Raw genomic sequence first — 26,050 nt, forward strand, 5'->3', positions numbered from 1 at the left:
AGAGGCGACAATTGTTCTTAAAAATGCTTACTCTAATGTTTATATTTCATGCTCAGCGTCGGTTACTTGATACCGCGCCGCTGTTACAATCTTAAGTGTTTTCCACAGAGTGTGGATGCATGCTTTGTTTGGTTTTTGAGCCATACTTGAAATATGAATTTGTATCAGCTATTTTTGTTTTTGGAATTAAGCAATAATTGTCATAGGAATCTTTATGACTTATTTTTCTTGTATGTTTTGTGTATTTCGTTGTTCAATCTGATTTGGTGAAGCCATTTCAGATGAACGCGATGTTTATTCTTAAACAATGGTTTTAATTCACAAGTTTAAGTTTTCTAGGCCTCCCATCTCCTCTTTTAAATTTACAGTACCAAATGAGTGTTTCTCAGCTATGGTTGACCCTAAATTTTGACCAGAGCGCCTAGTTGTACACGAGTTTGCGCCCAATGAGCGCTCCCGTCCGTTGCCTTTCTACCTTCCTAATTCATCTTTTGCTTCAAAAAACCAATAGTCTTTGCATTCATTATCAAAATATAAGAGGACTTCTTACCAAGCTTTCAAAACTTGTCTGTGATAGCCAAACCTTTTCGGGTCACATATTAGCTATCTCTGAAACTTTACTTAACTCCTCTGTTTTGGATAATGAAATTCTTTCTAATAACTTTATTTCTTATAGGCTTGATCGTGTTGGTCGTTGTGGCGGTGGAGTACTCATTGCTGTCAACTCGAATCTGTGTTCAAGTGTTTTCTACTCTGCTCTTAATTCTCTAATTGATAAATGCGTTCCTTATGTGAATGTCTCTACCATCTCCAGTGCGCCAGTCTGGTACACACGTAGGCTCTCTAATCTCCGTAACATTAAATCGAGATATTTTAAAAGATTTAAAAAAACCTGGTTCGCGACTTGACTATGCAAATTATTGCGTAGCCTAATCCCAATTTTGTCTTTTAAATACTCAATGCTACAATAATTATGTCGTTCGCTGTAAGGTTGAATTTTATAAGAACCCCAAAAGATTTTACAACTTTGTCAATTGCAAAAGACGCTTTAATGTACTACCTTCAGACTTAATGACCTGACTGCTAATAATGATTCAGAAATTGCAGATGTGTTTGCTAATTTCTTTCAGTCGACTTATTCTACTACTGTTTCGGATCCCACACGCTATCCCTTTTCAATCCCACATTTAAATTGTATGTGTTTTCCCAGTATTACTGAAGACTGTATTATCTCTAGCTTGTCATCTATGACGTCTTCCTTCGTTCCCGGGCGTGATAATATACCTAGTTGCATCCTTAAAATGTATTCTATTTCCCTATCTATGCCTTTATCTCGGTTATTCTTTGTATCGAGTGAGACTTGTAGCTTTCCTGATATTTGGAAGGAGTCTTTTATTATTCCGTTTTTTAAAAGGTTAGCAAATTGGATGTTTCTAACTACCGTGGCATTGCCAAACTTTCGGCAATGCCTAAGCTGTTTGAAAAAATTATTACGTCTTCCCTTCAACATCTATGCAGATCCACTATTTCTCCTTGTCAGCATGGCTTAATGAAAGGTCGTTCGTCGCTTACCAACTTGGGCCCACTGTTATTTACATTGTTTATAAATGATTTGCCTTTGGCCTTGGATCATTCACGTGTGCTCATGTTCCTATAATGATCCTTCTTTCCAACAGTACTTGCAATCAGATCTCGATGCGTACTGTGATTGGTGCCATGTTAATAAATTGCACTTTAATGCCTCTAAGTGTTCTTTTATGACTTTCAGTCCTGTTCGTGGGGGGCGGAAGGATCCAAATGAAATACAAGGAGTTGGCGGGTGCCAATTTCTTCAGTTTGTGGTGAGCGAGTGGTGAATTAAAACGCACGAGAAACTTCGGTTAACTAAATGTAGGTTTTATTATTTATATAATATTCACAGGTAAACCGGCACACACGGAAATGGTTCGGGTTGAAAGTGATTAACAAATCGTAAAAAAATGCAAGAGAACGGGTGTTCGGGTGAAAGGCTCGATTCTTAATGATGGCGGTGCCCATTGGAAAAAATCAAGTCACTCCTCCTGGTGTGACCGTAGACGCCGAGGATCAAAAAACCCTCCTCACTCCTCACCGCTCACTGCTCTTCGCCGCTCACTGCTGTTCACCCGGTGGCGTGAACATACCGCCCCCCTTGCAACATGTTGCAATTGTCACCCTGGACATATAAAGGATGGGGGACGGCAACGTCCTGGAGCGCCTAGATCCCACAGGAGCCGGAGACGACCCATCCGAACACGGTGCTCTGGGCTGCGGGAGTACCGCTATGACCGGGCACACAGCCTGGTTGGATGACCTCAGGATAGAGGTCTGCCCCGAGCACCACGGATACCGACGCCGGCCGATAGAAGTAGGGGTCGGCCAGGATCAGGGTTGCGAACTTCTCTCGGACCGGCGCCGCCACTTCCCGGATGGGAGTGCGGATGAGCAAGTCCTCTTCGACCCGGAATATAACGTTCCGTCGGAACGTCTTGTCGGACCTCGACTCGAGGACGGCCGTACAGGCTTGGTCGACCCCGACCGTGGTCACAGCTAACCCCAGGGACCGGGCAAAGGAGAGATTGATGCGGCTCTCAGCCGCACACGCATCAAGAAGGACGCGGGTCTCGAAGGATTTCGAGCCATTGCCCAACCGTAGGACTGCGGTGGGCAGGACAGTCGTCGTCCTGGCGTGGAGCAGGGAGGATAACGAAATCTCGGGTGCGCCTTCTGGGGAAGCGGAGCGGTCGGACGATGATCGGGAACGGGGTTGTAGCGGGGGTGCAGCACGACTGGAGGGGGTGATCGGCTGCGACGCCGGGCGGAGGCACGTCGTCTCGGCGGTTGGTCGGCCATGTGGAGCAGGGTATGGTGCCTTTGCCCGCATCGTCGGCAACCATGGCGAGTCCGACACGCGTCGGATGAATGCTCGTGGGCCAAGCAATTGGGACAATATTTATTGATGAGCACCGCCCGAAGCCGCTTTTCCCCTCGGAGGTTTAGGAAGCGCTGACACTGCCGGAGTGCATGAACCCCCCGACAGACCCGGCATCGGTACACGTTCGTGCCCTGTGGAGCTCGTTTGCTGCGGTGGTGCGGCAGACGCGTGGGGGCCATGTCGCTATGAAAGGGCGAGCTGAATGAACTGTAACGAAAGAAATTACGTATGGGGGAGTGGATTAGTCTATGCACGGGAACGAGAAACATGCACGGAGACGAGGACATTCGGAGGAAACATAGAGGGATTAGGAGTCACGATAAGGTTTTAGACTCAGGACTCCTGCTGTCTTGCAACAGAATGAGCTTCGCTACGGGTCTTCGGATAGACCCACGCGCGGTGGTGACATCAGCCACTCGGACGAGGCCGTCAGCCCCGGGCAGAGTGCGCTCAATTCGCCCTAAGCGCCACTCGTTGGAGGGGAGATGATCTTCGGACACGATCACGAGGTCGCCGGTCTGGATGCTGCGAGTCGGTGATTTCCACTTGTTCCGTTTGTGAAGCTCCTTGAGGTACTCACTCTTCCAGCGGCGGCAGAAAGCCTGCTGGATTGCCTTTAGTCGCTGCCATCGGTTGATCAGCGACATAGGCTCGACCAGAATTTCCGGTTCCGCAATGGCTAAGAGTGGTCCTCCAATCAGGAAATGTCCCGGGCTTAGGGCCAGTAGATCCTCTGGGTCCTCACTCATGGGAGAGATTGGCCTGGAGTTTAGGCACGCTTCGATCCTACACAGGAGAGTGGAAAGTTCCTCGAAGGTGTATTTGACAGTGGACGAGGACTTGTAAAACAGGGTCTTAAAACTTTTGACCCCTGCTTCCCACAGTCCTCCCATGTGGGGCGCGCTTGGCGGAATGAACTGCCAGGATAGGATGTGCTGGGGGAATGCCTTCATTATTTCAAGCTTGGTGGCGTTCAGGAAATCTTTTTCGAGCGCCTTTGAGGCCCCTACGAAGGTTTTGCCGTTGTCGGAGTAAATGCGCTGTGGACATTGTCTCCGTGCGACAAACCGAGAGAAGGCTGCCAGAAATCTTTCAGTGGTGAGGTCGGAGGTAGCCTCGAGATGGATTGCCTTCGTGCTGAAACACACAAAGACGCAGACATAACCCTTAGTTATGAGACACGCACGCCCGGTGTAATTTTTGATCTCGAACGGCCCTGCGAAATCAATGCCCGTGTGGGTGAAGGGCCTGGAATACGTGATGCGTTCTCGAGGGAGATCACCCATCATCTGGGTCTGTAGTCGTCGACGATGAACGATGCAGACCTTGCACCCCTTGATGTGGGACTTTACCATGTTCTTTATCCGTGGGATCCAGAATTTGGTGCGCAAATACCGCACCATCAGTTGATTGCCGCCATGCAACGTGATGCGGTGGGCGAATGCGACAAGCAGGCGAGTGAAATGGAGTACTATATGGGAGGAGAATAGGGTGACGTTCATCATATCGGAGGGACTCAGCGGCCCGGAGTCGTCCGCAGGAGCGGAGTAACCCATGCTGGTCGAGAAATGGGTTCAGATTGAGTAGAGTGCTGGATGATGGCAGGGGTCGCCCTTCGCCCAGGGCCCGTATCTCCGCGAGGTATTCCCGCCGCTGAGAGGTCCGAATCAAGGCGCGCTCGGCGGAAAGAAGTTCGTCATTGGTGAGGCGAACCGTGGAAGGCGTCGAAATCCTCTTGGTGGCGAAGCGTAGGATGTACGCGATGACTCGTAGAGCCCTACCATAATTCGAGAACCGTTCGCTGACGTCCTCGAGTAGCGTGGTCGCGGTGGTGTGGCACTGGACCCGTTGCTCCAGCTGGGTGTCTGGGAGTTCGTTATGGGGAGTTGGCCAATACTCGGGGGCTCTCTGGAGCCAGTCCGGCCCATGCCACCAGAGGCTGCTGGCCGATAGCTCGGCCGCGGAGACTCCACGGCTCGCCAGATCCGCGGGGTTGTCCTCGGAGCGCACATGTGACCAGCTTTGGCCACTAGTGCTTTCGGAGATCCTGGATACGCGATTGGCCACGAAGGTGGACCAACTGCACGGAGGTTTATTGAGCCAAGCCAACACGATGGTAGAGTCGGTCCAAAACTGGGAGGTTGCAGGTCGGATTGGAAGTTCAGGAACGATCGACGCCCAGAGATCGGCTAGCAGAACCGCTCCGCACAACTCTAGCCGAGGCAGCGAGACTGTTTTGACTGGAGCTACACGGGTCTTAGCCGTTAATAAATGGACGTCTACTTGATTGCCGTACCGAACCCGCACATATAGGGCCGCTCCATACGCTTTCTGTGACGCGTCACAGAAGCCATGAAGCTCCCACGAGAGCTTATCGCTGGTGTTTAGCCAACGGGGAATGCGGAGTCGACTGAGGCCTGGGTAATCCTGCAGGAATTCATGCCATTGCTGCAGCAGGAGAGGCGGCAGAGCATCATCCCAGCCCAGTTCGGTAAGCCAGATTTGCTGCATGAATATCTTCGCTCGGATGACAAATGGGGCTAGCCACCCAGCGGGGTCGAAGAGCTTAGCGATATGAGACAGAACCTGCCTCTTGGAGATCGACTCCTTCAAGGGGGGTCCGCTGTGGTGAAGAAGAAGACGTCCTCAGCAGCTTGCCATCGAATACCCAAGGTTTTTGCGGTGCTCGCGTCTTCCAGCTCGAGAAAGTCCTCTCGCAGCAGGTGCTCTCTCGGAATGGCTTGAAGTACTTCCTTCTTATTGGAAGTCCACTTCCGAAGCGGGAATCCCGCAGATTGGAGGACCGCTTGAAGCTCTCGTATGGCGAGACGAGCGTCGGCTTCAGTGTGAGCGCCGGCAAGGACATCATCAACATACATGTAGTTCCGAAGGATTTCGCTCGCCTGAGGATACATCGTTTGCACGTCTTGTGCCAGTTGTAAAAGGACTCGGATCGCCAAGAATGGCGCGCAGTTAACCCCAAACGTGACAGTTTGTAACTCGTAATCCTGAATATTGCCGCAGCGGTCTCGGTAGAGGATCCGCTGAAAGGGGGTATGCCTGGGATCGACTCGGATTTGTCGATACATCTGCGTTATGTCGGCATTGAAAACGAATTGAAAGAACCGCCATTTCAGTACCTGAAGCGTGAGGTCGGCCTGAAGAGTAGGACCGGTGTGCAAGACATCGTTGAGGCTGACGCCTTGTGTGGAGGGGCTCGACGCGTTAAATACCACGCGTACCTTAGTGGTGGTGCTATCGGGCTTAAACACCGCATGATGGGGGAGATAGAAGTTTTTCCCATCTTGAGGCGGCGTCACCCGAATCATATGACCCAATTCCTCATATTCTTGAATAATGGCATCGTACTGCGTTTTTAGAACCGGATCCTTGAGAAGGCGTGCCTCATTCCGCAGGAATTGAGCCAGCGCGATCGGTCTTGAGTGGCCCAAGTCAACGCTATTCGGACCTTTGAACGGTAGGGACACAACATATCGGCCGTCCTTTCCCCTTTGGGTGGTCTCCTGGAAGTTCCGCTCGCAGAATGCGTCATCCTCCTTTTCCGGCTTTGCGGGAAGGTCTTCCACCTCCCAAAACTTGGTGAGGAGTACATCAAGCTTTGCTTCGGGACTAACTCGCGTCTGTGCCGCGAAAACGGATCTAGACACCGGGGGGTCAGGAGTGATAGCCCCACACAGAACCCATCCAAAGATGGTTTCTAGCCCGACAAAATCACCAATATCCTTTTTGATCCGTTCTCCGAGGATGTGGGGAAACAGGTCTACACCGATGATCATGTCAATAGGCGCGGGCTTGTTGTAGTACGGGTCAGCCAGGGGGCGATCGAGGCACTGCGTCGGAACCGTATTAAGGAATGGAGCTGTTGGAATGGCCCCTGACAATTTGGATACGACCAGGGCGGAGACCTCAATCTTGTTCAATCTGTCACACGGGGGAGACAGCATTAGCAGACACACCTTGTCGGCGCAGCCTCCATCACTCTGGCCCATGCCAGTAACCGCGGCGTCTACTGGGTAGAAGGGGGGCTGGACCATGCTGAAGACGCGTTCGGAGAGAAAAGTTGAATCGGCTCCCGAGTCGATCAACGCCCGAATATGATGATCCACACCACGATGGTGCAGAGTGACAATCGCAGTGCCTAAAAGGCCTCTGCCTGGGGTAGATGCAAAATAACTTTGAGCATTTGTGAGCTGGTCGCTCGCGGACGGGCGCTCTGTGACGCTGGATGGTGGGACTTGCGCAGCGGATGGCGAGGGCACGGACACATCACTAGGATGCAACAGCGTATGATGACGTTCCTTGCAGGTATGGCAATTATGCGCACTGGAGCAGCCCTTCACTTGATGACCGCGGGCAAAACAGTTCAGACAAAGTCCCTGCTGTCTAATGGTTTCCAGCCGCCTCTGAACAGGCATATCAAGGAAACTAGGGCAGAGCCGTATTGGGTGATTTTCCCGATGGCACAGCTTGCAAGACGCCGATTTGAGCTGAGCTTTCGCTGGAAACGCTTGGACTTTCATCGTTGCAGAGGATTTGCGGGGGCCAATGGGGATGGCTTGGACACTTGGGGCCGACTTATGTTCGTCGGTGGCATCCAGGACCCGATACCGATCGGTAAGAAATTGGTTCAAATCGGACCACGTTGAGACGACAGTCTTATTGGGCACTGATTGCTCCCACAGGAGGATTGTGGCCTTCGGCAATTTACTAGTGCAGATGGCGATAAGTAGGACATCCCAATTCTCAGTACTAACACCCGAACGCTCAAGTGCGGTAAGACACCCTTGAAACGCGGTCTGCAGCTCTCGCAAGGATTTGCCCGACTCTTGTGCCACCGCGGGAATCTGAAGGAGTTGTCTGGCTTGAGTCATGACCAGCAGACGGCTGTTTTCGTACCGTGCGGTGAGGTTCTCCCACGCGGCCTGGAAACCCTCATTCGTCAGGGGGGACTTAGCCACGATGGTTCTCGCTTCCCCTCGCGTCTTGGCGTTCAAGTGATAGAGCTTCTCCACTTGTGACAAATACGGATTGGCGATATAAATGGCGGCGAACAAATCGCGGAATGTGGGCCATGCTAGGCTGTCGCCATCAAATGTCTCTACCTCACACGGAGGAACTCTATGCCCCGGTGGCCCCGACGGAGCGGTTGGCTGACGCCTAAGAGTCGTCATCTGTACCGAGAGCTGTTCGATGCGTTCTCCGAACAACGTCCCGCATCGCACATATGCCGCGTAAGCGGATTCGTGCTTCGCCTTGATGTGGCTTATGTTTGCCAAGCTTTCCTCGTCGGCTTGGATTGTCAAGGCCTTGTGACAACGGGAGTATTCCATCTCGACAGTTGACCAAAGGGATTTGAGCTGCTCTAAGTGCATTTTAATGGAAAACAAGGGCACTTCAGAAGTTAGAGCTTCACTCTCGCGAGCTTCAAACAGAGTCAATGCGTCGCACGCTATAACGAAATCGGAAAGGGACATTCTGGAGTGTTCTCTACGCTGTTGTGATACGGATCGGGTGACGGGAGCGTCAGAACAGTGCGTCACAACAACGTGCGGAATCTGGGTCTGAGTTGAAAGCTTGGAACGACCTTGGTGTTCCCTCGAGTCTTTAACCGAGAATCTGCGACCCTCAGGTAAGCTGGACGAAGACGGACGGGACCTTGGGGATTCGCTGCGGCTGCGAACTGACGAGAACTTGCGCGAAATATCCGTACGCTTCACGGTCACCGGAGTTGTCGGAGGCCGAACCTTCTCCGGAGTTGCAGAGGGAGACGAAAGACTGTTGGACTTCGGCGCAGTCTTGGACGGCTCCGTGGACATACTCAGGGGACGAGCTTACCGACGAACACCGCGTTTGTGCGCGTCCCTTTTTTTTTGTTTTGGAAGTGAGAAGTGGACTGTATGGGGACGCAAGAACTTCCTCACTGTGCACCGCAGGATTGCGGGAGAATTTTCTCGCGTGTGGCTCGGAAACGAAGCCTCTTTAATGGGGATAGATGCGGAATAATATACGAACGCACGAATGCGGATTGAAAATTACCGATGGGAGTACGTATAAAACAAAACACGGATGAAATATATAAACAAAGATGTATAGGATAAAAGGAAAATACGTTTTTATATAAATCTGGATCTGGATATATATGTGTGCGCAGAATAATGGCCGGAAAAAATTGTATATATAATTTATAAATATGGACGGAGATATAAATATGGGCCCGATAGTGCTGGAAAAAATATATATATATGTATTTATTTAGAAATATGGGCGGATATATATATGAGCGCAAAAGGCTGGCCGGAAAAAATATATATATAGTTTTTAAAGCTGAACGGATATATAAATATGGGCCCGATAGTGCTGGAAAAAATTTATATGTGTTTATTTATAAATATGGGCGGATATATATTGAGCGCAAAATACTGGCCGGAAAAAATATATATATAGTTTTTAAATATGAACGGATATATAAATATGGGCCCGATAGTGCTGGAAAAAATTTATATGTGTTTATTTATAAATATGGGCGGATATATATATGAGCGCAAAATACTGGCCGAAAAAATTATATATATAATTTATAAATATGGACGGATATATAAATATGGGCCCGATAGTGCTGGAAAAAATATATATGTATTTATTTATAAATATGGGCGGATATATATATGAGCGCAAAATACTGGCCGAAAAATTATATATATAATTTATAAATATGGACGGATATATATATGTGAGCGCAAAAAGTTGGCCGGAAAAATTATATAAATGATTTATAAATATGGACGGATATATAAATGTGGGCACGATAATGCTGGAAAAATATATATGTATTGTTTTATAAATATGGGCGGATATATAATTAGGCGAAAAAAGAGAATCGGAAATAATGTGATTTAAATTTGGCGCGCTTGAGCCGCCTATCGATATCACGACTCGACTCACGTGTCACCACTACTCCGAAAACAGCTGTCGGCCGCTGTTTATATATTTGGTTTTTGATTTTGTTGTTTAATTATGTATGTGAATAATTTTTTTTTTGTGGTTGTGCGGAAAAACCAAGAACAAGTGTTGTGCGGAAAAACAAGCGAGTGTTGTGCGCAAATAAAACAACCGATCAATGCATATGGACAGATGCTTTGATCTATGTGTGTACGTACATGCATAAGTACACAGGTGAGTATAGATATGTATGCACACGCGTTGTTCACAACAACAAAAAAAACGTAAGTAATTGTAATTTAATTGGATGTGGGGTTGTGTTAAATCAATGCGCGACACCGAAATGTATTATGCGTTGTGGATATGTACATATGTATGTGCAATGTATGACTATGTAAGCATATACATATGTATGTATGTACGTATGTAAGCAAGTGCACCGGTATCCAAAGACGCGCGTGAGGAAATTAATTTCGCACCTAATTCGAACGCGCAAGAAATCGCGGTGCATACGTGAAGTGCTATTTAAAAAAAAAGAATATTTTTTTTGCCTTTTGTGTCGTGGTAAATGTGCGAAGGGATTGTATGTATATGGATATGTATGTACATATGCGCGTACATCAACAGGTGACGATGTATGTATGTACGTAGATACGCGCGTGTGGAAATAAGTTTGGCATTAAAGATTATTATTCCAACACATAAGAAAACGCGGTGAACACTTTGATTTTTATTTTTCCCTATTTTTTATAACACTTTAATAATTTTTTTTTTTTGTTTTTTAAACTTTTACGCGGATTTGGCAAACAGCTGTGGAAATTACATGTACATGTGAATGCATATGTAAAAAAGGTGGATTTGGACAAGTGCGAGGAAAAAAAAAACATAAATGAAAATGGATAATCGTGGAATGTAAAATGAGAACGTTGGACAATCACGCTAAGGATTAGGAACTACCATGAAACCTTGGAACAGGTCAGGTATGTACATACAATATGTAAAAGTGTGTAGGTCGCTATGGAGAAGCGGGAAAACCTCACACTTTTAGTAGTATGTAAATGAAATGAATAATGAAATTTTGTACTTATCAGGAATTCCGCCGATGCAAGCTGGAGGAGCGGAAGGATATCCGGCTCGAAGGACCAATGTTCGTGGGGGGCGGAAGGATCCAAATGAAATACAAGGAGTTGGCGGGTGCCAATTTCTTCAGTTTGTGGTGAGCGAGTGGTGAATTAAAACGCACGAGAAACTTCGGTTAACTAAATGTAGGTTTTATTATTTATATAATATTCACAGGTAAACCGGCACACACGGAAATGGTTCGGGTTGAAAGTGATTAACAAATCGTAAAAAAATGCAAGAGAACGGGTGTTCGGGTGAAAGGCTCGATTCTTAGTGATGGCGGTGCCCATTGGAAAAAATCAAGTCACTCCTCCTGGTGTGACCGTAGACGCCGAGGATCAAAAAACCCTCCTCACTCCTCACCGCTCACTGCTCTTCGCCGCTCACTGCTGTTCACCCGGTGGCGTGAACAAGTCCTATATTGATCGTTCTTTCCAACAGTACTTGCAATCAGATCTCGATGCGTACTATGATTGGTGCCACGTTAATAAATTGAACCTTAATGCCTCTAAGTGTTCTTTTATGACTTTCAGTCGTTTGTCTCCGCTCCTAGCTCATTACTCTATTAAGTCTGTTCTGTTAAATTGTGTACCATCAATCAAAGACTATGTTTGACCCAAAACTTTCATTTAATGTTCATATTTCTTCAATTGTCAATAGAGCATGCAGCCTTCTTGGCTTCTTTCAACGTTGGTCCAAAGAATTTGATGATCCCTATGTAACAAAGGTTTTATACACTTCTTTAGTTCGCCCTACTCTAGAATATTGCTCGCCAGTGTGGAACACGTAATATGATGTTCACCAGCGTAGTATTGAATCGGTACAGAAGCAATTCCTTAAGTTTGCGCTACGCTGTCTAAATTGGGACCCGAGTCTTCGCCTACCTTCTTATTCTGACAGACTTCTTCTTATTAATCTTCCTTCACTTTATAACTGTAGGCTCGTTTTTGGCATTCTCTTTCTCCATAAACTAGTCAACGGCGAAGTCATTTCTACCAATTTATTAGATACGCTATATTTTTGTGTTCCCTCACGTCGGACCAGAAACTTTTTTCCTATTCACCTTAGTAGATGTCTGACTAACTACTCACTTCACGAACCTTCTCGTGTTCTTTGCTAATCTTTTAACATCCTTTACCTTTACCTCATCTCTCCTCATCTTTCTGTCACTTCTCTTCGCGCTATTATTTTTTTATAATCTACAACGAAACCGTGCCGGGCATGTTTTGTTCTGTATAAAGCATAGCTTACTGTCTTCAATTAATTGTTATCTGTTTTTTAGCTTAAGCTTTTTCGTCGACTGCCATGTTAGTTTAACACAGTTCAAACAACAACACAGTACCATGTACTCACTATTGCATATCCATCATTACGCGTCAGATGCTCTTTCCCCCGAAAGTCATGTAACCATCCTGGCTACTGGTTTTGAAAGAGCTTTTGATCGCGTTGGTGTGCACACCGTACTGGATCAACTTTCCCGGTGGGCGGTAGGTCCTAAGGTCCTTCTACATAGTGAAGGCTTTCATGACCAAGCGATCCATGCGTGTTAGAGTTAATAATACCTTAACTAATTTCTAAAAATTACACAACGACATTCCTCAAGGATCACCAATCTCAGTGGTATGGTTAATAATTGCCTTACACTCCCTAGATATAATAATACTAAAGCACAAAAAAATACAACTCTCAGTTTACGCGGATGATGCTATAATATTCAGCAAATGAAAAAATACAATGTTACTATTTCTTACTTTTAAACAAATACTCATGGATATGGTTAAATGAGGTAATTTCTCAGGGGCCACTCTTGCCTTAAACAAAAGTAAATTATTGCATAGTCGTAAAAAACATCGCTGTACATATCCAACTCTAACGGTAAATAACATAACATTAGAATATACATCTAGTCTTAAAGTTCTCTGCCTTATGCTTGACAGTACACTTACTTAGTAGATGTCTGACTAACTACTCTCTTCACGAACCTTCTCGTGTTCTTTGCTAATCTTTTAACATCCTTTACCTTTACCTCATCTCTCCTCATCTTTCTGTCACTTCTCTTCGCGCTATTATTTTTTTATAATCTACAACGAAACCGTGCCGGGCATGTTTTGTTCTGTATAAAGCATAGCTTACTGTCTTCAATTAATTGTTATCTGTTTTTTAGCTTAAGCTTTTTCGTCGACTGCCATGTTAGTTTAACACAGTTCAAACAACAACACAGTACCATGTACTCACTATTGCATATCCATCATTACGCGTCAGATGCTCTTTCCCCCGAAAGTCATGTAACCATCCTGGCTACTGGTTTTGAAAGAGCTTTTGATCGCGTTGGTGTGCACACCGTACTGGATCAACTTTCCCGGTGGGCGGTAGGTCCTAAGGTCCTTCTACATAGTGAAGGCTTTCATGACCAAGCGATCCATGCGTGTTAGAGTTAATAATACCTTAACTAATTTCTAAAAATTACACAACGACATTCCTCAAGGATCACCAATCTCAGTGGTATGGTTAATAATTGCCTTACACTCCCTAGATATAATAATACTAAAGCACAAAAAAATACAACTCTCAGTTTACGCGGATGATGCTGTAATATTCAGCAACTGAAAAAATACAATGTTACTATTTCTTACTTTTAAACAAATACTCATGGATATGGTTAAATGAGGTAATTTCTCAGGGGCCACTCTTGCCTTAAATAAATGTGAATGATTGCATAGTCGTAAAAAACATCGCTGTACATATCCAACTCTAACGGTAAATAACATAACATTAGAATATACATCTAGTCTTAAAGTCCTCTGCCTTATGCTCGACAGTACACTTACGTTTAAGTAACAATGGGTTAATCTTAGAGCGCCTTACCAAGCGCCCTATTTTCATTAAGTTTCTTGGGTCTAAGCGTTCTTTTGTCCATCCAACATCACTAATTCATGCCACAAGAGCCGTAATACTGGCGAAAATCGACTATGGGCTGGCAATCTCCCCGCATACCGTCCAGTAGTACGGCGTAGCATTGGCGCCTTCCTCTCAACTCCGATGAAATGACTTTTAGCGGAAGCTGGGTTTCCTGATGCACAGACGAGAGCTGCGCAACTGACTTTCAAGCTTATACGTAAAATTCTCTTCTCGACTAACAAAATTTTGCTAAAAGACTTTCTGACAACGGTTAAACAGCGACGAAGGTTTAATGTCAAGTTTACTATCCGTAGATGTTCCATTGCATATCATTGGAACAAAATCAGCCCATCTCCTCCTTGGCAACTTCAGGACCACACTGAGAACACGTCTCTCAACTTGTAAAAAAAATCAAAAGCACCCAAAAATGTAATTCAGCAAATGCTAGCTGCCGAAATGAAAAAAGACCCCAACTGGAGCTGATTTTACAGTGACGGATCGAAAACAAAAAATCGCAGTAGTTAACCAGTCTGCAACCCTCGTCTCATCTGGAATTCTTCCCGCATATTTTTCAATATTTTCTGCGAACCGGTTGAAATCCGTCAAGCAATTAAGCACGCTTTCGAACTTAAGGGCAAATTCATGGTGTGCAGCGACAGTCTTTCTACCCTCAATGCAGTTATTAACATCTATAACCAAACTAGCGAAACTCAACATCTTTGCAGAAAACACGCTACTAAAATAAAACTCTTTTGGTTTTTTTTTATACAAATTGTGACCTCTTGGTCACATGGGCGTAAAAGGTAATGAGCTTGCAAATTTAGCGGCCAAACAGGCAGGATCATCTCCTTTCCCAACTGTCAGCCCTGGTGTCATAGAAGACTTATGGCGCAACATTAAACAATTTAACCCAAGCAAGGAACCAGTCCGATATCCACTTTAATTGCACAGAAGACATTGTAATATCATCACCCGCCTCAAAACTGGTCACACCGTCTTAACCCACGGCCATCTGCACACAGCATCGAGTTAACTGGCAGAAGGGCAGAATCATCGGGGTGACCACCGGACGAGATGGCCAAGAATGATCTGCGAAAGTGAAGACCAGCACTGGAGAGTTTCGTCGACCGGCATGCATGTTAGCCAAACTGGATTTTGGTGAATCTAAGATGGACTAGATTCACGGTGGCGGGGAAGTTGTGAAGAAATGCCAAAAGCTGTTAGAGTTTGAATTGAAATGTAATTTGATAGTGTTAGACGCTCTAATGTCCTACCTTCCACCTTCAGACTTAACGATCAGTCTGCTAATAATGATTTAGATATTGCAGATCTGTTTGCTAAATTTTTTCAGTCGACATATTCTACTACTGCTTCGGATCCCACACCCTATCCCTTTTCAATCCCACATTTAAATTGTATGTTTTTTCCCAGTATTACTGAAGACTGTATTCTCTCTAGCTTGTCATCTATGAAGTCTTCCTTCGTTCCCGGGCCTGATGATATACCTAGTTGCATCCTTAAAATGTGTTCGATTTCCCTATGTAAGCCTTTAGCTCGGTTATTCTTTATATCGAGTGAGACTTGTAGATTTCCTGATATTTGGAAGGAGTCATTTATTATTCCGCTTTTTAAAAAGGGTTGCAAATCGGATGTTTCCAACTACCGTGGCATTGCCAAACTTTCGGCAATACCTAAACTGTTTGAGAAAATTATTACGTCTTCCCTTCAACATCTATCCAGATCCACTATTTCTCCTTGCCAGCATGGTTTCATGAAAGGTCGTTCGTCGCTTACCAACCTTTTAGAATTGACTACCCTAGTACACCATGGCTTCCGTAAAAAGTGTCAAACTGATGTTATTTATACTGACTTCAGTAAGGCTTTTGATACGGTTGATCATTCTTTGCTTCTCGCGAAACTTAACATCATGGGTTTTTCACCAAAATTATTGGGTTGGTTAAAGTCGTATCTTATTGGCAGAACCCAAAAGGTGTCTTTTCGTTCCTCGATATCTAAAACTGTTCGAGTTACGTCAGGTGTACCCCAAGGCAGTCATCTGGGCCCACTATTATTTACATTGTTTATAAATGATTTGCCTTTGGCCTTGGCTCATTCACGCGTGCTCATGTTTGCGGATGACGTCAAGATTTGTTATTCCTATAATGATCCTTCTTTCCAACAGTACTTGCAATCAGATCTCGATGCGTTCTGTGATTGGTGCCACGTTAATAAATTACACCTTAATGCCTCTAAATGTTCTTTTATGACTTTCAGTCGTTTGTCTCCGCTCCTAGCTCATTACTCTATTAAGTCTGTTCTGTTAGATTGTGTTCCATCATTCAAAGACTTAGGCGTTATGTTTGACCCTAAACTTTCATTTAATGTTCATATTTCTTCAATTGTCAACAGAGCTAGCAGCCTTCTCGGCTTCATTAAACGTTGGGCCAAAGAATTTGATGATCCCTATGTAACAAAGGTTTTATACACTTCGTTAGTTCGCCCTACTCTAGAATATTGCTCGCCAGTGTGGAACCCGCAATATGATGTTCACCAGCGTAGTATTGAATCGGTACAGAAGCAATTCCTTAATTTTGCGCTACGCGGTCTAAATTGGGACCCGGGTCTTCGCCTACCTTCTTATTCTGACAGACTTCTTCTTATTAATCTTCCTTCACTTTATAACCGTATGCTTGTTTTTGGCATTCTCTTTCTCCATAAACTAGTCAACGGCGAAGTCATTTCTACGAATTTACTAGATACGCTGTATTTTTGTGTTCCCTCACGTCGGACCAGAAACTTTTTTCCTATTCACCTTAGTAGATGTCTGACTAACTACTCTCTTCACGAACCTCTTCGTGTTCTTTGCCAATCTTTTAACAACCTTTCTCACCTTATCTCTCCTCATCTTTCTGTCACTTCTCTTCGCGCTATACTTTTTAATCATCTACAGCGAAACCAATGAAAATATTCTGGACTTGGATTGGCTGCAACTCATCCCTGGCCACATTGGCTGTGAATCGGGGCATAGCTGGCACCTTGTGCAAATAAAACACCTCCACCGGGCTGGGGATGTTTAGTTGTATATAAAGCTAAGCTACCTTCTTCATTTAATTACTATCTGTCTTTAGCTTAAGCTTTTTCGTCGACTGCTGTGTTAGTTGACGTAAATAAATAAATAAATTTAAATAAATAAATAAATAGACTACACATAATTTAGCTATAAGAACATATGATTGTTAGTGTTGTAAGACACAGTGTTGGAACACACTAGAAGGGCTAGTGTAGAAAGCGGTCACTTGATATCGAGCCGTGGAGAGAAAAGCGTGAGTAAAATGCGCTATTAGTTTTACGTTGATTTAATTTCTAATATTTATTAGGAAATAAAACTCACTCACTCTCTACTCATCAACTCCTCAACAATTTGGATGAAATTGGTACCAGGGGCGCTTGGAGAGGGTCAGGAGTTATTATATGCGAAGGGGTCCACGGCGCCGTGGGTCGAGTCAACAATTGGTAATATATGCCCTGCTAAGATTTTAATTCACAAGCTTAATTTTCTAGGCCTCCCGCAATCTCCTCTTTTAAATTTACAGTACCAAATGAGTGTTTCTCAGCTATGGTTGACCCTAAATTTTGACCAGAGGGCCTAGTTGTACACGAGTTTGCGCCCAATGAGCGCTCCCGTCCGCTGCCTTTACACCTTCCTAATTCATCTTTTGCTTCAAAAAACCAATAGTCTTTGCATTCATTATCAACATATAAGAGGACTTCTTACCAAGCTTTCAAAACTGTTCTGTGATAGCCAAACCTTTTCGGGTGACATATTAGCTATCTCTGAAACTTTACTTAACTCCTCTGTTTTGGATAATGAAATTCTTTCTAATAACTGTATTTGTTATAGGCTTGATCGTGCTGGTCGTTGTGGCGGTGGAGTACTCATTGCTGTCAACTCGAATCTGTGTTCAAGTGTTTTCTACTCTGCTCTTAATTCTCTAATTGATAAATGCGTTCCTTATGTGAATGTCTCTACCATCTCCAGTGCGCCAGTCTGGTACACACGTAGGCTCTCTAATCTCCGTAACATTAAATCGAGATATTTTAAAAGATTTAAAAAAACCTGGTTCGCGACTTGACTATGCAAATTATTGCGTAGCTTAATCCCAATTTTGTCTTTTAAATACTCAATGCTACAATAATTATGTCGTTCGCTGTAAGGTTGAATTTTATAAGAACCCCAAAAGATTTTACAACTTTGTCAATTGCAAATGACGCTTTAATTTACTACCTTCTACCTTCAGACTTAATGACCTGACTGCTAATAATGATTCAGAAATTGCAGATGTGTTTGCTAATTTCTTTCAGTCGACTTATTCTACTACTGTTTCGGATCCCACACGCTATCCCTTTTCAATCCCACATTTAAATTGTATGTTTTTTCCCAGTATTACTGAAGATTGTATTATCTCTAGCTTGTCATCTATGACGTCTTCCTTTGTTCCCGGGCCTGATAATATACCTAGTTGCATCCTTAAAATGTATTCTATTTCCCTATCTAAGCCTTTATCTCGGTTATTCTTTATATCGAGTGAGACTTGTAGCTTTCCTGATATTTGGAAGGAGTCTTTTATTATTCCGGTTTTTATAAAGGGTAGCAAATTGGATGTTTCTAACTACCGTGGCATTGCCAAACTTTCGGCAATACCTAAGCTGTTTAAAAAATTATTACGTCTTCCCTTCAACATCTATCCAGATCCACTATTTCTCCTTGTCAGCATGGCTTCATGAAAGGTCGTTCGTCGCTTACCAACTTGGGCCCACTGTTATTTACATTGTTTATAAATGATTTGCCTTTGGCCTTGGATCATTCACGTGTGCTCATGTTCCTATAATGATCCTTCTTTCCAACAGTACTTGCAATCAGATCTCGATGCGTACTGTGATTGGTGCCATGTTAATAAATTGCACTTTAATGCCTCTAAGTGTTCTTTTATGACTTTCAGTCCTATATTGATCGTTCTTTCCAACAGTACTTGCAATCAGATCTCGATGCGTACTATGATTGGTGCCACGTTAATAAATTGAACCTTAATGCCTCTAAGTGTTCTTTTATGACTTTCAGTCGTTTGTCTCCGCTCCTAGCTCATTACTCTATTAAGTCTGTTCTGTTAAATTGTGTACCATCAATCAAAGACTATGTTTGACCCAAAACTTTCATTTAATGTTCATATTTCTTCAATTGTCAATAGAGCATGCAGCCTTCTTGGCTTCTTTCAACGTTGGTCCAAAGAATTTGATGATCCCTATGTAACAAAGGTTTTATACACTTCTTTAGTTCGCCCTACTCTAGAATATTGCTCGCCAGTGTGGAACACGTAATATGATGTTCACCAGCGTAGTATTGAATCGGTACAGAAGCAATTCCTTAAGTTTGCGCTACGCTGTCTAAATTGGGACCCGAGTCTTCGCCTACCTTCTTATTCTGACAGACTTCTTCTTATTAATCTTCCTTCACTTTATAACTGTAGGCTCGTTTTTGGCATTCTCTTTCTCCATAAACTAGTCAACGGCGAAGTCATTTCTACCAATTTATTAGATACGCTATATTTTTGTGTTCCCTCACGTCGGACCAGAAACTTTTTTCCTATTCACCTTAGTAGATGTCTGACTAACTACTCACTTCACGAACCTTCTCGTGTTCTTTGCTAATCTTTTAACATCCTTTACCTTTACCTCATCTCTCCTCATCTTTCTGTCACTTCTCTTCGCGCTATTATTTTTTTATAATCTACAACGAAACCGTGCCGGGCATGTTTTGTTCTGTATAAAGCATAGCTTACTGTCTTCAATTAATTGTTATCTGTTTTTTAGCTTAAGCTTTTTCGTCGACTGCCATGTTAGTTTAACACAGTTCAAACAACAACACAGTACCATGTACTCACTATTGCATATCCATCATTACGCGTCAGATGCTCTTTCCCCGAAAGTCATGTAACCATCCTGGCTACTGGTTTTGAAAGAGCTTTTGATCGCGTTGGTGTGCACACCGTACTGGATCAACTTTCCCGGTGGGCGGTAGGTCCTAAGGTCCTTCTACATAGTGAAGGCTTTCATGACCAAGCGATCCATGCGTGTTAGAGTTAATAATACCTTAACTAATTTCTATAAATTACACAACGGCATTCCTCAAGGATCACCAATCTCAGTGGTATGGTTATTAATTGCCTTACACTCCCTAGATATAATAATACTAAAGCACAAAAATATACAACTCTCAGTTTACGCGGATGATGCTATAATATTCAGCAACTGAAAAAATACAATGTTACTATTTCTTACTTTTAAACAAATACTCATGGATATGGTTAAATGAGGTAATTTCTCAGGGGCCACTCTTGCCTTAAATAAATGTGAATGATTGCATAGTCGTAAAAAACATCGCTGTACATATCCAACTCTAACGGTAAATAACATAACATTAGAATATACATCTAGTCTTAAAGTTCTCTGCCTTATGCTTGACAGTACACTTACGTTTAAGTAACACTGGGTTAATCTTAGAGCGCCTTACCAAGCGCCCTATTTTCATTAAGTTTCTTGGGTCTAAGCGTTCTTTTGTCCATCCAACATCACTAATTCATGCCACAAGAGCCGTAATACTGGCGAAAATCGACTATGGGCTGGCAATCTCCCCGCATACCGTCCAGTAGGACGGCGTAGCATTGGCACTTTCCCCTCAACTCCGATGAAATGACTTTTAGCGGAAGCTGGTACCTAAAGTACAGACGAGAGCTGCGCAACTGACTTTCAAGCTTATACGTAAAATTCTCTTCTCGACTAACCAAATTCTGCTAAAAGACTTTAATACAACGGTTAAACAGCGACGAAGGTTCAATGTCAAGTTTACTATCCGTAGATGTTTCATTGTATATCATTGGAACAAAATCAGCCCATCTCCTCCTTGGCAACTTCAGGACCACACCGAGAACACGTCTCTCAATTTGTGAAAAAAAATCAAAAGCACCCAAAAATGTAATTCAGCAAATGCTAGCTGCCGAAATGAAAAAAGACCCCAACTGGAGCTGATTTTACAGTGACGGATCGAAAACAAAAAATCGCAGTAGTTAACCAGTCTGCAACCCTCGTCTCATCTGCAATTCTTCCCGCATATTTTTCAATATTTTCTGCGAACCGGTTGAAATCCGTCAAGCAATTAAGCACGCTTTCGAACTTAAGGGCAAATTCATGGTGTGCAGCGACAGTCTTTCTACCCTCAATGCAGTTATTAACATCTATAACCAAACTAGCGAAACTCAACATCTTTGCAGAAAACACGCTACTAAAATAAAACTCTTTTGGTTGTTTTTTTTATACAAATTGTGACCTCTTGGTCACATGGGCGTAAAAGGTAATGAGCTTGCAAATTTAGCGGCCAAACAGGCAGGATAATCTCCTTTCCCAACAGTCAGCCCTGGTGTCATAGAAGACTTATGGCGCAACATTAAACAATTTAACCCAAGCAAGGAACCAGTCCGATATCCACTTTAATTGCACAGAAGACATTGTAATATCATCACCCGCCTCAAAACTGGTCACACCGTCTTAACCCACGGCCATCTGCACACAGCATCGAGTTAACTGGCAGAAGGGCAGAATCATCGGGGTGACCACCGGACGAGATGGCCAAGAATGATCTGCGAAAGTGAAGACCAGCACTGGAGAGTTTCGTCGACCGGCATGCATGTTAGCCAAACTGGATTTTGGTGAATCTAAGATGGACTAGATTCACGGTGGCGGGGAAGTTGTGAAGAAATGCCAAAAGCTGTTAGAGTTTGAATTGAAATGTAATTTGATAGTGTTAGACTACACATAATTTAGCTATAAGAACATATGATTGTTAGTGTTGTAAGACACAGTGTTGGAACACACTAGAAGGGCTAGTGTAGAAAGCGGTCACTTGATATCGAGCCGTGGAGAGAAAAGCGTGAGTAAAATGCGCTATTAGTTTTACGTTGATTTAATTCCTAATATTTATTAGGAAATAAAACTCACTCACTCTCTACTCATCAACTCCTCAACAATTTGGATGAAATTGGTACCAGGGGCGCTTGGAGAGGGTCAGGAGTTATTATATGCGAAGGGGTCCACGGCGCCGTGGGTCGAGTCAACAATTGGTAATATATGCCCTGCTAAGATTTTAATTCACAAGCTTAAGTTTTCTAGGCCTCCCGCAATCTCCTCTTTTAAATTTACAGTACCAAATGAGTGTTTCTCAGCTATGGTTGACCCTAAATTTTGACCAGAGGGCCTAGTTGTACACGAGTTTGCGCCCAATGAGCGCTCCCGTCCGCTGCCTTTACACCTTCCTAATTCATCTTTTGCTTCAAAAAACCAATAGTCTTTGCATTCATTATCAACATATAAGAGGACTTCTTACCAAGCTTTCAAAACTGTTCTGTGATAGCCAAACCTTTTCGGGTGACATATTAGCTATCTCTGAAACTTTACTTAACTCCTCTGTTTTGGATAATGAAATTCTTTCTAATAACTGTATTTGTTATAGGCTTGATCGTGCTGGTCGTTGTGGCGGTGGAGTACTCATTGCTGTCAACTCGAATCTGTGTTTAAGTGTTTTCTACTCTGCTCTTAATTCTCTAATTGATAAATGCGTTCCTTATGTGAATGTCTCTACCATCTCCAGTGCGCCAGTCTGGTACACACGCAGGCTCTCTAATCTCCTTAACATTAAATCGAGATATTTTAACAGATTTAAAAAAAACCTGGTTCGCGACTTGACTATGCAAATTATTGTGTAGTCTAATCCCAATTTTGTCTTTTAAATACTCAATGCTACAATAATTATATCGTTCGCTGTAAGGTTGAATTTTATAAGAACCGCAAAAGATTTTACAACTTTGTCAATTGCAAAAGACCCTTTAATGTACTACCTTCCACCTTCAGACTTAATGACCAGACTGCTAATAATGATTCAGATATTGCAGATCTGTTTGCTAATTTCTTTCAGTCGACTTATTCTACTACTGTTTCGGATCCCACACGCTATCCCTTTTCAATCCCACATTTAATATGTATGTTTTTTCCCAGTATTACTGAAGACTGTATTATCTCTAGCTTGTCATCTATGACGTCTTCCTTCGTTCCCGGGCCTGATAATATACCTTGTTGCATCCTTAAAATGTGTTCTATTTCCCTATCTAAGCCTTTATCTCGGTTATTCTTTATATCGAGTGAGACTTGTAGCTTTCCTGATATTTGGAAGGAGTCTTTTATTATTCCGTTTTTTAAAAAGGGTAGCAAATCGGATGTTTCTAACTACCGTGGCATTGCCAAACTTTCGGCAATACCTAAGCTGTTTGAGAAAATTATTACGTCTTCCCTTCAACATCTATCCAGGTCCACTATTTCTCCTTGTCAGCATGGCTTCATGAAAGGTCGTTCGTCGCTTACCAACCTTGGGCCCACTGTTATTTACATTGTTTATAAATGATTTGCCTTTGGCCTTGGTTCATTCACGCGTGCTCATGTTCCTATAATGATCCTTCTTTCCAACAGTACTTGCAATCAGATCTCGATGCGTACTGTGATTAATGCCACGTTAATAAATTGCACCTTAATGCCTCTAAGTGTTCTTTTATGACTTTCAGTCGTTTGTCTCCGCTCCTACCTCATTACTCTATTAAGTTTGTTCTGTTAAATTGTGTACCATCATTCAAAGACTATGTTTGACCCAAAACTTTCATTTAATGTTCATATTTCTTCAATTGTCAATAGAGCATGCAGCGTTCTTGGCTTCATTCAACGTTGGGCCAAAGAATTTGATGATCCCTATGTAACAAAGGTTTTATACACTTCGTTAGTTCGCCCTACTCTTGAATATTGTTCGCCAGTGTGGAACACGCAATATGATGTTCACCAGCGTAGTATTGAATCGGTACAGAAGCAATTTCTTAAGTTTGCGCTACGCGGTCTAAATTGGGACCCGAGTCTTCGCCTACCTTCTTATTCTGACAGACTTCTTCTTATTAATCTTCCTTCACTTTATAACTGTAGGCTCGTTTTTGGCATTCTCTTTCTCCATAAACTAGTCAACGGCGAAGTCATTTCTACCAATTTATTAGATACGCTATATTTTTGTGTTCCCTCACGTCGGACCAGAAACTTTTTTCCTATTCACCTTAGTAGATGTCTGACTAACTACTCACTTCACGAACCTTCTCGTGTTCTTTGCTAATCTTTTAACATCCTTTACCTTTACCTCATCTCTCCTCATCTTTCTGTCACTTCTCTTCGCGCTATTATTTTTTTATAATCTACAACGAAACCGTGCCGGGCATGTTTTGTTCTGTATAAAGCATAGCTTACTGTCTTCAATTAATTGTTATCTGTTTTTTAGCTTAAGCTTTTTCGTCGACTGCCATGTTAGTTTAACACAGTTCAAACAACAACACAGTACCATGTACTCACTATTGCATATCCATCATTACGCGTCAGATGCTCTTTCCCCCGAAAGTCATGTAACCATCCTGGCTACTGGTTTTGAAAGAGCTTTTGATCGCGTTGGTGTGCACACCGTACTGGATCAACTTTCCCGGTGGGCGGTAGGTCCTAAGGTCCTTCTACATAGTGAAGGCTTTCATGACCAAGCGATCCATGCGTGTTAGAGTTAATAATACCTTAACTAATTTCTATAAATTACACAACGGCATTCCTCAAGGATCACCAATCTCAGTGGTATGGTTATTAATTGCCTTACACTCCCTAGATATAATAATACTAAAGCACAAAAATATACAACTCTCAGTTTACGCGGATGATGCTATAATATTCAGCAACTGAAAAAATACAATGTTACTATTTCTTACTTTTAAACAAATACTCATGGATATGGTTAAATGAGGTAATTTCTCAGGGGCCACTCTTGCCTTAAATAAATGTGAATGATTGCATAGTCGTAAAAAACATCGCTGTACATATCCAACTCTAACGGTAAATAACATAACATTAGAATATACATCTAGTCTTAAAGTTCTCTGCCTTATGCTTGACAGTACACTTACGTTTAAGTAACACTGGGTTAATCTTAGAGCGCCTTACCAAGCGCCCTATTTTCATTAAGTTTCTTGGGTCTAAGCGTTCTTTTGTCCATCCAACATCACTAATTCATGCCACAAGAGCCGTAATACTGGCGAAAATCGACTATGGGCTGGCAATCTCCCCGCATACCGTCCAGTAGGACGGCGTAGCATTGGCACTTTCCCCTCAACTCCGATGAAATGACTTTTAGCGGAAGCTGGTACCTAAAGTACAGACGAGAGCTGCGCAACTGACTTTCAAGCTTATACGTAAAATTCTCTTCTCGACTAACCAAATTCTGCTAAAAGACTTTAATACAACGGTTAAACAGCGACGAAGGTTCAATGTCAAGTTTACTATCCGTAGATGTTTCATTGTATATCATTGGAACAAAATCAGCCCATCTCCTCCTTGGCAACTTCAGGACCACACCGAGAACACGTCTCTCAATTTGTGAAAAAAAATCAAAAGCACCCAAAAATGTAATTCAGCAAATGCTAGCTGCCGAAATGAAAAAAAGACCCCAACTGGAGCTGATTTTACAGTGACGGATCGAAAACAAAAAATCGCAGTAATTAACCAGTCTGCAACCCTCGTCTCATCTGCAATTCTTCTCGCATATTTTTCAATATTTTCTGCGAACCGGTTGAAATCCGTCAAGCAATTAAGCACGCTTTCGAACTTAAGGGCAAATTCATGGTGTGCAGCGACAGTCTTTCTACCCTCAATGCAGTTATTAACATCTATAACCAAACTAGCGAAACTCAACATCTTTGCAGAAAACACGCTACTAAAATAAAACTCTTTTGGTTGTTTTTTTTATACAAATTGTGACCTCTTGGTCACATGGGCGTAAAAGGTAATGAGCTTGCAAATTTAGCGGCCAAACAGGCAGGATAATCTCCTTTCCCAACTGTCAGCCCTGGTGTCATAGAAGACTTATGGCGCAACATTAAACAATTTAACCCAAGCAAGGAACCAGTCCGATATCCACTTTAATTGCACAGAAGACATTGTAATATCATC

At 43.2% G+C, this 26,050-nt stretch overlaps 1 protein-coding gene across 1 annotated transcript; it reads right to left on the bottom strand.

Annotated features, from left to right (window-relative positions):
• Positions 1–1,875: 1,875 nt before the first annotated feature.
• LOC137578694 (uncharacterized) lies at positions 1,876–11,354 on the bottom strand. The gene is made up of 2 exons (XM_068292264.1): positions 10,998–11,354; positions 1,876–3,160 (listed from the first exon to the last, which is right to left on the bottom strand). Exon 2 carries the CDS (start codon positions 2,900–2,902, stop codon positions 2,237–2,239), a length of 666 nt encoding a protein of 221 aa, XP_068148365.1. The 5' UTR covers positions 2,903–3,160; positions 10,998–11,354; the 3' UTR covers positions 1,876–2,236.
• Between the last annotated feature and the right edge of the window lie 14,696 nt (positions 11,355–26,050).

This window comes from Drosophila tropicalis, unplaced genomic scaffold (assembly GCF_018151085.1).
Source record: "Drosophila tropicalis isolate 14030-0801.00 unplaced genomic scaffold, ASM1815108v1 contig_643, whole genome shotgun sequence".
NCBI lineage: Eukaryota > Metazoa > Arthropoda > Insecta > Diptera > Drosophilidae > Drosophila > Drosophila tropicalis.